The sequence below is a fragment of the Solea solea genome, chromosome 13 (assembly GCF_958295425.1).
Source record: "Solea solea chromosome 13, fSolSol10.1, whole genome shotgun sequence".
NCBI classification, from domain to species: domain Eukaryota; kingdom Metazoa; phylum Chordata; class Actinopteri; order Pleuronectiformes; family Soleidae; genus Solea; species Solea solea.
The window spans coordinates 25,845,764-25,858,226 of record NC_081146.1 but is presented as its reverse complement, the minus strand read 5'-3'; the positions used below and the strand labels follow the sequence as shown (position 1 = coordinate 25,858,226).

The following is a 12,463-nucleotide window of genomic DNA, read 5'->3' as shown; positions in this document are numbered from 1 at the left end:
GGTGTGCTGTTCGGGAACAACGTATTGCTAGGGGAGGGAACGACATGCTTTTCAGGAACAACGTACTGCTGAACGAGGGAACAACGTTTGTTCAGGAACAACGTACTGCTGAAGGAGGGAACAACGTGCTGTTCAGGAACAACGTACTGCTGAAGGAGGGAACAACATGCTGTTCAGGAACAACGTACTGCTGAACCAGGGAACGATGTGCTGTTCAGGAACAACGTACTGCTGAACGAGAGAATGGTGTGCTGTTCAGGAACAACGTATTGCTGAAGGAGGGAACAACATGCTTTTCAGGAACAACGTACTGCTGAACGAGAGAACGGTGTGCTGTTCAGGAACAACGTACTGCTGAACGAGGGAACAACGTGCTGTTCAGGAACGACGTACAGTCAGTTGACAGGACTTAGAATCAGAGTTTAGTCTCTTATATAGACGTACGTCTTTTTCTGTTCCTATAGGAGACGGAGTTGGTTTGTTGAGCTCGTTAGCGACCCGTGTGTGGTGAGTGTGTGAGTGTGTGTCTTTTAAAGTCTGGGACACAATTATCCTATATGTTCTTTTCTCCTCTTCCTCTTCCTCCCTCCATCTCTCCTGCTCAGTGTGAATGAGTGTCAGGAACACAATTACTTTCTCCTGCACTTCATTCCTCTCTTTCTCTCTCTCCCTCTCTGTCTCTCCATCTCTCGTGGCTTCAGGAGGAGTCGGTGAAATATTTATTATTGATCTGTTTTCCTCACTTTTATTTATTTAGCCTCGTCTTCCCCTCCACACAGAAACACAGAGACAGAAATTCCCCAACATGAAGAAGCCGTGATGTAGCATCTGTTGCACGCTGTACTTTTTACTCGTGTAAACAAAACGAGCAGCAGGAGGCTGGGATGAACAACGACAACAACAACGACAACAACAACGACAACGACAACAACAACAAAAACAACAACAACATGAGCAGATTTCTGCTGCAGGCTTTATTTGTTGTTGTTGTTGTTGTTGTTGTTGACGACAGGAAACACTAAAGGTGCTGCTCTATTTTTGTGTGTAAAGGAAGTTTCTGCACACGCCTGCAGGCTGTTGAAGTTGTGGTCGTCATGGCAACAGTCCCTGAGAAATTATCACCACGATGGTTAACAGTTTTAAAGGCGGACTAAATGGATTCACAGATGAATCTGACGTTATCACTGTGTAATTAAAGTGGCCTCTGTGCGATCGTATATATATCTACATAATATACATATGTCCCTGTGGTACTATATGTGTCAGGGTGGGGATAGTACAGGGTTTGTTTTTGAGTGTTTATGAGATATGTTGTCAGTGGTGGAAGTTTGTAAACCACTCACTCTCCCACACCAAACCTCATAGAGAAAATCAGTGATTTTAGCTCGCAGGGACACAGGAGCTGCTGGTCTACTGCTGCCTCGTGTGGTCACTTTGTGTCACTGTGGTGAATCTAAACAAAGGATTTTTAATGCAGAATTGAGGCAGCAGTAGACCAGCAGCTCCTGTGTCCCTGTGAGATAAAATGACTGATTTTCTCTACGGACTTTGGTGTGGGAGAGTGAGTGGTTTACAAACTTCAGTTTCCTGTTGGAAAAGTCGTGAACATTTGTTCTTAAAGATATCTTAGATTTCAGTGAGCCTCTGTGTCTGATTCTCAGCAGCAGGGGCGCTCACAGAGCAGTGTGTCAGCGCCTCATACAGACACACTTCAAACACCATGAACTCTCTTTTTAACTTCAAGTTTTGAGTCGTGAAAAAAATTCAGCCTTCACTGGAAACTGACACACACACATGTTCGACATTCATGACTTGAGGGGACATTGCATTGACTTACATCAATTTTCTGGAGACTTACTCTAACCGTAACCACAATTACTACTAGCCTAATCCTAACCCTAACCCTAACCTCAACCAAACCTTAAAACATATCTTCACCTTAAATGTAGTCATTTACATTATGGGGACTTGATTTTTGTCCCAAGGAAGACAAGTCCCCATAATGTCACTGTGTAAACAGGTTTAGGTCCCCACAACATTAGTAATACCTGGACACACACACACACACACACAGCCACAGCTGCATTAGTGCCTAAGCCTTTTCCATTGATTCACAGCCGAGCTCCTTGTCTTGTGGTAATGAGGACAGGGAGGAGAAGCAGGACCCCGGTCCCTCGCAGCGTCCCCGAGGACGAGCAGCCTGCACTAATCTGAACCATGTTTCCACTGATGCTAACTCCCTGACACACAAAGAAAGACTAGAGGGAAGGAAAGCTCACAGCGCTGCGTCTCTCACTCTCTCTCTAACATTCTTCTTAAACGTGGACCATCTGCACGTCCTCTCTCTCTCTCTCTCTCTCTCTGTATTTTTCCTGCAGACATCTTAATCTGCAGTGGGAAGCGAAGCCTTGAAAACCATTCTGCCAAAGCTCCTTCCATTTGTTTTCTTGTTTTTTTTCCATATTTAAAGTGAACAGGATTGTACGGAGATGAATGTGTTGAACGCACGTTCTCCTTCTTCCCTACGATCGATCAGCTGCTCATGGAGCGATGGAATCGTCTCAGACGATGAAACTCGTCAAATGTCGTGACATTGATCGACTTTTTCTTTTTAGTCCTGATGGTTTTTTTCAGACCGTCAGCTGATTAATCGTCTTTGTCCTGTTTTAAACGATCGCTGTTCGATCAGACTTTTAAAATCCACCATCGCCCGACCTCTAAAAACAACTGTGTCACACACACACAACAAACATTACATTTCAGCCATTTATTTGTTAAATAAATGACACATGCTCATTTCCTTTGGTCAGTATTTGTCTGTAGATGCAGTATTTTGTAGTATTCATGCCAGTATTTGTCCTCAGATGCAGTATTTTGGAGTATCCATGCCAGTATTTGTCCTCAGATGCAGTATTTTGGAGTATTCATGCCAATACTTGTCCTCAGATGCAGTATTTTGCAGTATTCATCCTCAGATGCAGTATTTTGCAGTATTCATATCAGTATTTGTCCTCAGATGCAGTATTTTGCAGTATTCATGTCAGTATTTGTCCTCAGACGCAGTATTTTGCAGTATTCATGTCAGTATTTGTCCTCAGATGCAGTATTTTGCAGTATTCATGTCAGTATTTGTCCTCAGATGCAGTATTTTGCAGTATTCATGTCAGTATTTGTCCTCAGATGCAGTATTTTGCAGTATTCATCCTCAGATGCAGTATTTTGCAGTATTCATATCAGTATTTGTCCTCAGATGCAGTATTTTGCAGTATTCATGTCAGTATTTGTCCTCAGACGCAGTATTTTGCAGTATTCATGTCTACCTCCTAGGTGAAAATTGTACAAACTTTTTGATTGAATTCACTCTATAGCCTCTTTATAGCCTCACTGATTGTCTCAGAGTGTGCAGTGTGCACAAGGACGGCTGATACATGTCTTAAATTATTAGAGCTGCAATAACTGATCAATTATTAAGTGGATTTATCATTTTTTTTAATTATTAAAACCAGTTTGTGTGATTTTTCAGCTTCTTAAATGTTGAATAATATCTGGATTCTTTGCTCCATAAAAACAAAGAAATCATTAAGAACTGAATCATTTTGCGGTTTGTGGACAAAAACGAGACAAACGTATAAATGTGACGTCGTCTGAAACTGAGGCGACAAACACAAGAGTTCCAGCACATTTTCAAACACATGTGAACCATCTGCGATTAGAGATCGCAGACAAACGCTAATACATCTCACGTCTGTTTGCTAAATTATTTTGAATAAAGAGAAAGTCTTCTACATATATTGTGTCAGAGTCAAAGGTCAGAGGTCAGATGTAACATCTCTGCTGCTCAGTATGTGTGAAAAATCTGTGTTGAATCTACATTGGGATCACACTCAGATCTCTCCACTCCACACTGGTCAAACCTCCGACCCTCTCTCTCTCTGTGGCTCTTCACTCTCACACACACACACGCACACGCACTCACACTCACACACACACACACACGCACTCACACTCACACACACACACCACGCCAAAATGGCAGAGCATTTCTGAGCCAAACACAGAAACAACCGCGCAGAAAAAAGAGCAGAGGCTCCTCGAGAAGAGAGCAGGAGAACGAGGCATCTGCTGATGCTGGCACCTCCCTCTTATTCATCGCCACGCCAACACTGCTCATCCTGGGTGTGTGTGTGTGTGTGTATGTGTGGGGCTACATGCTAACACGTGTCATGAGCACTGACCCCACTTGGCCCCCATATGTTACTGAAACAGGAAGAATGGAGGATCCACACACACACACACTCTGTTTTCATCTGCACACACTGACACTGGCTCCATGTTGGTGGGAGGAACCATCTGTTGGACTGTTCCAATATCACACACACACACATAGAGTAAGTATGTGGACAATCGTTCAATGTAAATCTTTACATATGCTTAATGCAGATCCTGACACAGCCGCTCACCCTCACCCACTCACTCTCCCACACCAAAGAGAGAAAATCAGTGATTTTAGCTCACGGAGACACAGGAGCTGCTGGTCTACTGCTGCCTCGTGTGGTCACTTTGTGTCACTGAGATAAATCTGAACAAATAAGACAACAAGATCAACAACTCCTGTGTGCTGTGATGTCAAAATCACTGATTTTCTCCAGGAGGTTTGGTGCGGGAGAGTGGTTTACAAACTTCAGTTTTTATAAAAAGTCCCAGGTCCCTATTATTAATCAATTACTAAATTAACCAATTTGATTCATTTGAGTGTTTTTTTTATGATTAAAACAAGTGTTTTGATTTTTTTTCAGCTTCTTAAATGTGAATATTTTCTAGATTCTGTGATTTTTCAGCTTCTTAATGTAAATATTTTCTACTTTCTGTCATTTTTCAGCTTCGTAAATGTAAATATTTTCTACTTTCTGTGATTTTTCAGCTTCCTAAATGTGAATATTTTCTAGATTCTGTGATTTTCAGCTTTGTAAATGTGAATATTTTCTACTTTCTGTCATTTTTCAGCTTCTTAAATGTGAATATTTTCTATTTTCTGTCATTTTTCAGCTTCCTAAATGTGAATATTTTCTAGATTCTGTGATTTTCAGCTTTGTAAATGTGAATATTTTCTACTTTCTGTGATTGTTCAGCTTCTTAAATGTGAATATTTTCTACTTTCTGTGATTGTTCAGCTTCTTAAATGTGAATATTTTCTACTTTCTGTCATTTTTCAGCTTCTTAAATGTGAATATTTTCTACTTTCTGTCATTTTTCAGCTTCCTAAATGTGAATATTTTCTAGATTCTGTGATTTTCAGCTTTGTAAATGTGAATATTTTCTACTTTCTGTCATTTTTCAGCTTCGTAAATGTGAATATTTTCTACTTTCTGTGATTTTTCAGCTTCCTAAATGTGAATATTTTCTAAATTCTGTGATTTTCAGCTTTGTAAATGTGAATATTTTCTACTTTCTGTCATTTTTCAGCTTCTTAAATGTGAATATTTTCTACTTTCTGTCATTTTTCAGCGTCTCAGTGTCTGCTCTCACAGATGGTGCAGGTTTACATTAATCATGGACAGCTTGTGTGCCAGATATATTAAGATCTTTTTAGTGTACATGTGAGCGGGCAGCGGGCCATCCAGCCCTCCTGAGTTATGACATTTAATGTAAAAAAAAACCCAGAGGAAGATAAAGGTGTGTGGAGGCGTGCCAGCAGCACTGACATCACACACGTTCTCCACATCATCAGTGTTTGTTTCACTGTGTTTTTCAAGCATCTGTAACACTGCAAAAAACAAACACACACACACACACTTCTCTTGTTTCTGAGGCTCTTAAAACACATCAAATAAACACTTAATCACGCTGAACGTCAAGTGGCTAAATGAGCGATAATCACCATCCCAGACGACTGAAAACCCTAAAACAAGTCATTCAGAGGAGTTTGTATCATCATAATAACAGTGGTGACAGCTCGGGCCTCAATCTCTCAGATTAAAAACACGGGATTATTCCACTGCTGCATGATTCATCACGCAGCAGACGGTGGCCTTTTAACAGCCGTGTTCTCCTTTCATAATGCATGTGCTGCTCCTTCAAAGACTCACAGCTCACACAGGGGAACACGCCGAGGGGAAGAACCCCCGGCCTCGTCCAGTCCACGACGTCCACACAGGAAAAACAAAACAAGCCACAAACCAGAACCACTGAGAGAGCGAGCACAGACCCAGTCCACAAACCAGAACCACTAAGAGAGCGAGCACAGACCCAGTCCACAAACCAGAACCACTAAGAGAGCAAGCACAGACCCAGTCCACAAACCAGAACCACTAAGAGAGCGAGCACAGACCCAGTCCACAAACCAGAACCACTAAGAGAGCAAGCACAGACCCAGTCCACAAACCAGAACCACTGAGAGAGTGAGCACAGACCCAGTCCACAAACCAGAACCACTGAGAGAGCGAGCACAGACCCAGTCTACAAACCAGAACCACTAAGAGAGCGAGCACAGACCCAGTCTACAAACCAGAACCACAAACCAGAACCACTAAGAGAGTGAGCACAGACCCAGTCCACAAACCAGAACCACTGAGAGAGCGAGCACAGACCCAGTTTGGTATCGTTTTCCATGACTTCATAGCTCCTCCTCAAAATGGGCGGAGTCATCACAGCACGTCTGTGTGAAACTGCAGTGACGTGGTTTTTTCTCCGCGACACAAACTAATGACTTGTAAAGCAGTTGTTTTGGGTGAAAGTGAATCATCAAAAAGATTTGTTGACAGAATGGTTCAGAACTTGGTTGAATTTAATCCACCAGACTCCTGTCGACTTTACACATTTGTTTGCTAAATGTTGGAGATGAACGTTAATGTTTTCAGGATTTTTAAGGACATTGTTGGCTTTGACATCGCGCTCATGACTCTTCAGTGACGTCACATGTTAGTTTGGGCTCAGCTGAACCTCCGTCGGAGCAGGGACTGAAACAACAGCAGGTAGCAGGTTGTATCAGTGATGGAGAAGCAGGGACAGCAGCAGTTACAGTAACACACATCCCCACAGTGACATGTGCTGCAGTGCAGTGAACTCAGCTCACATTAATATCCAATCATCCGTCTACCTCGGTTCACATGATTAGTTACACCTTCACATCACATGACTCACAGGTGAGACACACGGCCTCAGAGGCTCTGTGTGTGTGTGTTTTCTGTGTGTGTCTGTGGTGGACGGTGTACAGACGCTGGTGAGCAGGACAGAGACGTGTGGACATGTGCAGGTTGTTAACCTCACATCTCACCGCACTGACACATCAATTATTGTTATTAAAGGGCCACAGTCATTTATTTATATACTGATTTCCCACAGGATCATGAAGGCAGCGCTAATTGAGCTGCCAGGTGTGTCTGTGTGTGTGTAAGCCAGGTACACATAAACATGGGGAGAATATTAGATTGCGACACGATGGAAAAAGGAAATGCAAATGTAACCATTCTGTCGTGTGTTCTTCTCATTACCGTAACTCTTAGACTGTTTGTGATATCTAGAAAACTCAAAAACTATGGTGTGGCGATCTGTCCAGGGTGTGACTCCGCCTCCCGCCCTGTGTCAGCTGACCCTCCTGTGGAGGATAACGTGGTAGAAGACAGATGATGGATGGATCCCGGAGAGCAGAGAAATAGAGCTTTGCACTCATATACTTGTCATTACGGTAGAACCGAGCGTCCTATCACAGACGAGATTCACCGGCGCGCCCCACATTTGTGACGTCAGTGGAGAACGTTCAGTAACACAGACTTCATGACCTTTGACCTTTCTCTCCCACACTTTCAACTTTTAACGTTATTGTTTTTGTTTCCTTCATTTAGACAGATGTCGTCACCTGTCGCTGTTTTGACGATAGTCTCACTCTTGATATCTCGATCACAGAATCGTTACATCGTGATGTTATTGGTATCGCAATGTTATTGGTATCGCGATATCATATCGTGATGTTATTAATATTGTGATATTATTGGTATTGTGACTCCATCACTTTTACACCTGCACTTCAATTTAAACCTGCTCTGACCAACACCATTAAACATGGCGTTGGTCTGGTTCTGTATTCTTCTGCACTTTACTTTATTGTATCTCTCTCCTTTAATTACCTTATTTTAAATTTATATATATATATATATATATATATATATATATATATATATATATATACATATAAATTGTCTCGTCTCTGTCTGTACTGCTGATCTGGACCAGAAGATGTCTGCTGTCTCAATGGGAGCTTCCTGGATGAATAAAATAAATAAAAAATAATGGTAAAAAAATAACCTTTTATGTTTCCTGGGTTCATACGAGGCAGAATGTTGCATACTGTACCTTTAAATACAAGAACATATGTGTGTTGTATTTTTGTTTACAATTACAATAAAGCAAAAAAAAATTAGTGGGTTTATTAAAGTGAAGTGTGTGTGTGTGTGTGTAAAAACAAGTACACACACACACCCAACCCCCTCCAAAAAAATCCATCTCTCTCTCGACCTTGTTTTTGAAGAGAAAAATACTCTCCTTCTCCTCTCTCTCTCTCTCTCTCTCTCTCTCTCTCTCTCTCTCTCTGCATTGCTCCCTCTTCTCCTCCTCCTCCTGCACTGATGGCGCGTCGTGTGCGTGGGATCCCGGACTCATTCACGTCACGTAAAGGAATGTTCAATGTTCAAATCTGTCATTATCATTTCTGTTGTTTGTGTTATTATTATTCTTATCATCATTTCACTCACACACACACACACGCGCGTGCGGTAAACAGCTGCTTCACATGCACCACTCGTTGTTCCACTGAACCCACGAGGTTACGCTTTAAAGAGACGCTTGTGCGCTCGCGTGCGCGCGCTCACGCACGCGGACACAGCTTCTCTCTCTCTCCATCTTTTCCACCAAAAACCTTTCAATAAATAAAACTGTCCACATTATTTCACGCGCCTTGAGCGTGGAACATGTGGACACGCGAGACTCACACTCAAACACACACACACACACACACACACACATCATTAGTATTCACCTCCACAACCATGTTTTTTCCTCTTCAAGAAAATATAAGGCTAACATGCGTGTTCTCCTCCTCCTCCTCCTCATCATCATCATCATCACCATCATCAGCATCATCAGCACCATCATCATCATCATCAGCAGTAACAGAGTGAGTAAAGTCGCGCGTGGGGAAACTTACCTTTCGACAGCAGAACCAGAACCACGGCAGCACACGCGTTCCACAGCAGAGGAGAGCCCATGATGGATGGAGTTGTGTTTCCTCTCTGACGCCTCTGCTCTGCTTTGGTATTTCCTCCTCTGTTTATCGAACCGATGCGACAGGAGTGTGTGTGCGTGCGCGCGCGTGTGTGTGTGTGTGTAAGGAGAAGAAGAACCGAGCCTGGTGCGTGGATGTCAGCAGCAGCAGCAGCAGCAGTGATGATGATAACAGTCCATGTGACTGGATGAAAACACGAGTGGACTTTTTCCCTCTTCGTGCTGCTGTAAATACACACAGAGAAGAAGAAGGAGGAGGAGGAGAATAAGAAGGAGGAGGTGCACAATCTGTCAACCACAAAGACGAAAACCCCCCCAAAAAAACAAATATCCACAAAACACGAGAGAGACAATGTAACTGTGTCCACACACTTCAGTGAAAAATGTAGCGCTGTGAGGACAGAGGACAGACCATCACTACTCTCTCTCTCTCTCTCTCTCTCCCTCTCTCTCCCCCTCTGTGTGTATGTGTGTGTATGTGTGTGTGTTGGTATGCAGCGCGTGGCGTCGCACCGCAGCAGCGGCAGCTCTGGAGTAAGCGAGGCGCACAGGAGAGAGAGAGAGAGAGAGAGAGTGTGATTGACAACTCAAGGAGACTCTTCAACCAATCACAGGTTCCGAGGGGGAAGGGGCGGGATCTGGTCTCTGTCCGGTGTCCCGCACAGAGAGCTGGCCAATAGGCGAGTGAGCGCGGTGCGCGAGGCAATAATGTAAAGTGATTGTGATGCTGATGCTGCTGAGGATGCAGTAGCCACAGGGGCAGAGAGGGGGTGTAAGAGAGTGAGCTGGACACAGCGGGACAGGTGTTGGACAAACTAAAGGGACAGAGCAGGTTTATTTTGAAGTGCAGGTGTAAAAGTGCTGGAGTCATTTAGTTTAGTGTTTAGCCTCTTAACAAAAGACTTGTGTCATAAAATCTACGTCAGTTTAAGTCTACGATGTCTTAAGAACGCATTCACGTCTTTATCTCACTGTTCAACAGACTAGAGAAAATCAATGATTTTAACATCACAGCACACAGGAGTTGTTGATCCACTGCTGCCTCCATCACTAAGTTCAAATGTCTTATTTTGTCAAATTCGGCATCTAAAATCCATTGTGCAGATTGACCTCAGTGACACAACGTGACCACGCAAGGCAGCAGTAGACCAGCAGCTCCTGCGTCCCCACGAGCTAAAATCACACATTTTCTCTGAGGACTTTGGTGTGGGAGAGTGAGGGTTTACAAAATGCAGTTTCCTGTTGGAAAAGTCTGTCGAACAGTGAGATAAAAGACGTAAACAAAGATGTCATGGACTTAAACTGACGTAAATTTTATTTGCAGAGTGTCTCTGCTGACAGATGTGTCTTCACTGAGAACGAGCCTGCTCGTCTCATGCCAGTCATGCCAGGCAGCAGGTGTACACCGCTCAGAAAAAAACACTAAGCTATTCCTTTAAAAAATGGGAATGCAAACAGATGGGTAAGACACATTTAATAGGAGGAGAGAAGTGAGAAGAGAAACTAGTCCATTTGGAGACTTTCCCTGAGATAAATTAACCACGTCCAAACACAATACGAGCAGAAATTACAATATATTAACTTGCTGTCCACCCCGGGGACAGTGCAAGCACTTCTGCTACTGTAGGCAAAAGACAATTATGCCGCCTCTATTTGCAACACAACACACAGGCAACAAATAACAAGACTGTAAACCACACATCGAGTTAAAACCAGCAGCAACACAACATGAAAACAAGTTACTGCTATAGGTCTGGAAGAGGCAGTCCTTCAAATCCAAGTCAGTACAACGGGCAAAAAGGGCATCTAGGTATAGAGCTCTTTTGTTATTAATATTATTATTATATTTGAGGACAATGTTGTTATTGTCAAATTTATTTGTTTTTCTTGCTTTGTTTATTATTACATTTAAGTGCTTGGATTTTTTTTTTTTTGTCCTGTACCATCAACCTCTCTTTAACAAGACATTTAAGAACATCCCTGTTTAACCCGTCTTTAACAAGACACGTTAAACGATGATGTTCTCAAATGTTTTTGAGAACATCAAGGATAAGAGAACATTAAGGATGTAAATGATCAATACGAGCTCTAAACTGTCCAGATCTGATTCAGTTTAAAACAGTGCAAATATTATTCAAAGCAAGAAAAAAAACTAATAAAATAGTTCATACATCATTTAAGAAGGAAACGAAATTTTAAAAATGCAGTGTTGCCAGGGCAACTTTAAAAAGTATGTGAGTTTCAATCACGGGATTTAAATTACAGTATGTAACAGTCTAGCAGATGAATTACAGCCGTAGTAAAAAAAAACAAAAACATAAATCAGTTATACAAAATACAAATGTTAAACAGCAGTTTAATCCAGGATGGTCATGCTTAAAGCCAGAAACATTCTTGCACTGCACTGAGAACATTAAGAACACTATATAAAATCCTATAAATATGTACATAGTCGGTGATACATTAACATATAAGTTTGTACTTCTGCCTACTCCTTTTCAAACGTGACAAGATGATATGTTTGTTTGAAATACAAACTAAACTGGCATATTTGTACATTGATTCTCATTTTTATAAATAACATATCAGGGTAAACAGGGTTTCATTTCAAGACACTCCAGCTAGCATAAAAGAGGGGGATATAGATGATAAACACTATAAATGTTTAGCCCATGTAAACAAGTCAGCAGCAACTTAAAGAACAAAAAACAAACAAAAAATAAATAATCTTACCTGACCCAAGTGTCCACTTTTGTCATCGCAGCAAACATATTATTCCAGTTTTTAACTAAATAAAAACATGTTCTCCTTGTTTCGGTCTTTGAGTCACTGCTGCTGATGATTATTATTCGCTGAATCATCACAATCTTCACATTCAAGCTTTATTTATTCATTTATTCTGGTGTCTGTGCTTCAACAGTGAAGCTAGCATTAGCGTTAGCACTAGCGTTAACGGCGCTAGCAGGAAGGAACTGTGTTCATGAGCGGTGTGGACGCCATTACGGCTCCAGTTTCACCGCGGCATCACCGGGAACCACCGGTGACAGGCGGCGGCACTTCTGCAGCAACCGGTGAGAGAACACACTGGCGGCGTATCCGATCGCAAAAAAACAAAACTCAATACGATGTTCTGGTTGTACGCTCCGTGATTTATCGAGTCAGATGTCAATCACTTTGCACTTGCCCG

The 12,463-nt window shown here is 42.2% G+C and overlaps 1 protein-coding gene across 2 annotated transcripts in view; it reads right to left on the bottom strand.

Moving 5' to 3' along the window:
• Positions 1-12,150, bottom strand: part of iglon5 (IgLON family member 5) — an 80,649-nt gene extending 68,499 nt beyond the window's left edge. The window contains exons 1-2 of one of the 2 annotated variants that reach the window (XM_058647887.1): positions 12,010-12,150; positions 9,200-9,501 (exon numbers count right to left, since the gene is read on the bottom strand). In XM_058647887.1, coding sequence (XP_058503870.1) covers positions 9,200-9,501; positions 12,010-12,137 — 430 coding nt within the window. In that variant the 5' untranslated portion in view covers positions 12,138-12,150. Of the gene's footprint in view, positions 1-9,199; positions 9,755-12,009 lie in introns of those variants that run through there. The other variant, XM_058647888.1, reaches the window with a different exon arrangement.
• Between the last annotated feature and the right edge of the window lie 313 nt (positions 12,151-12,463).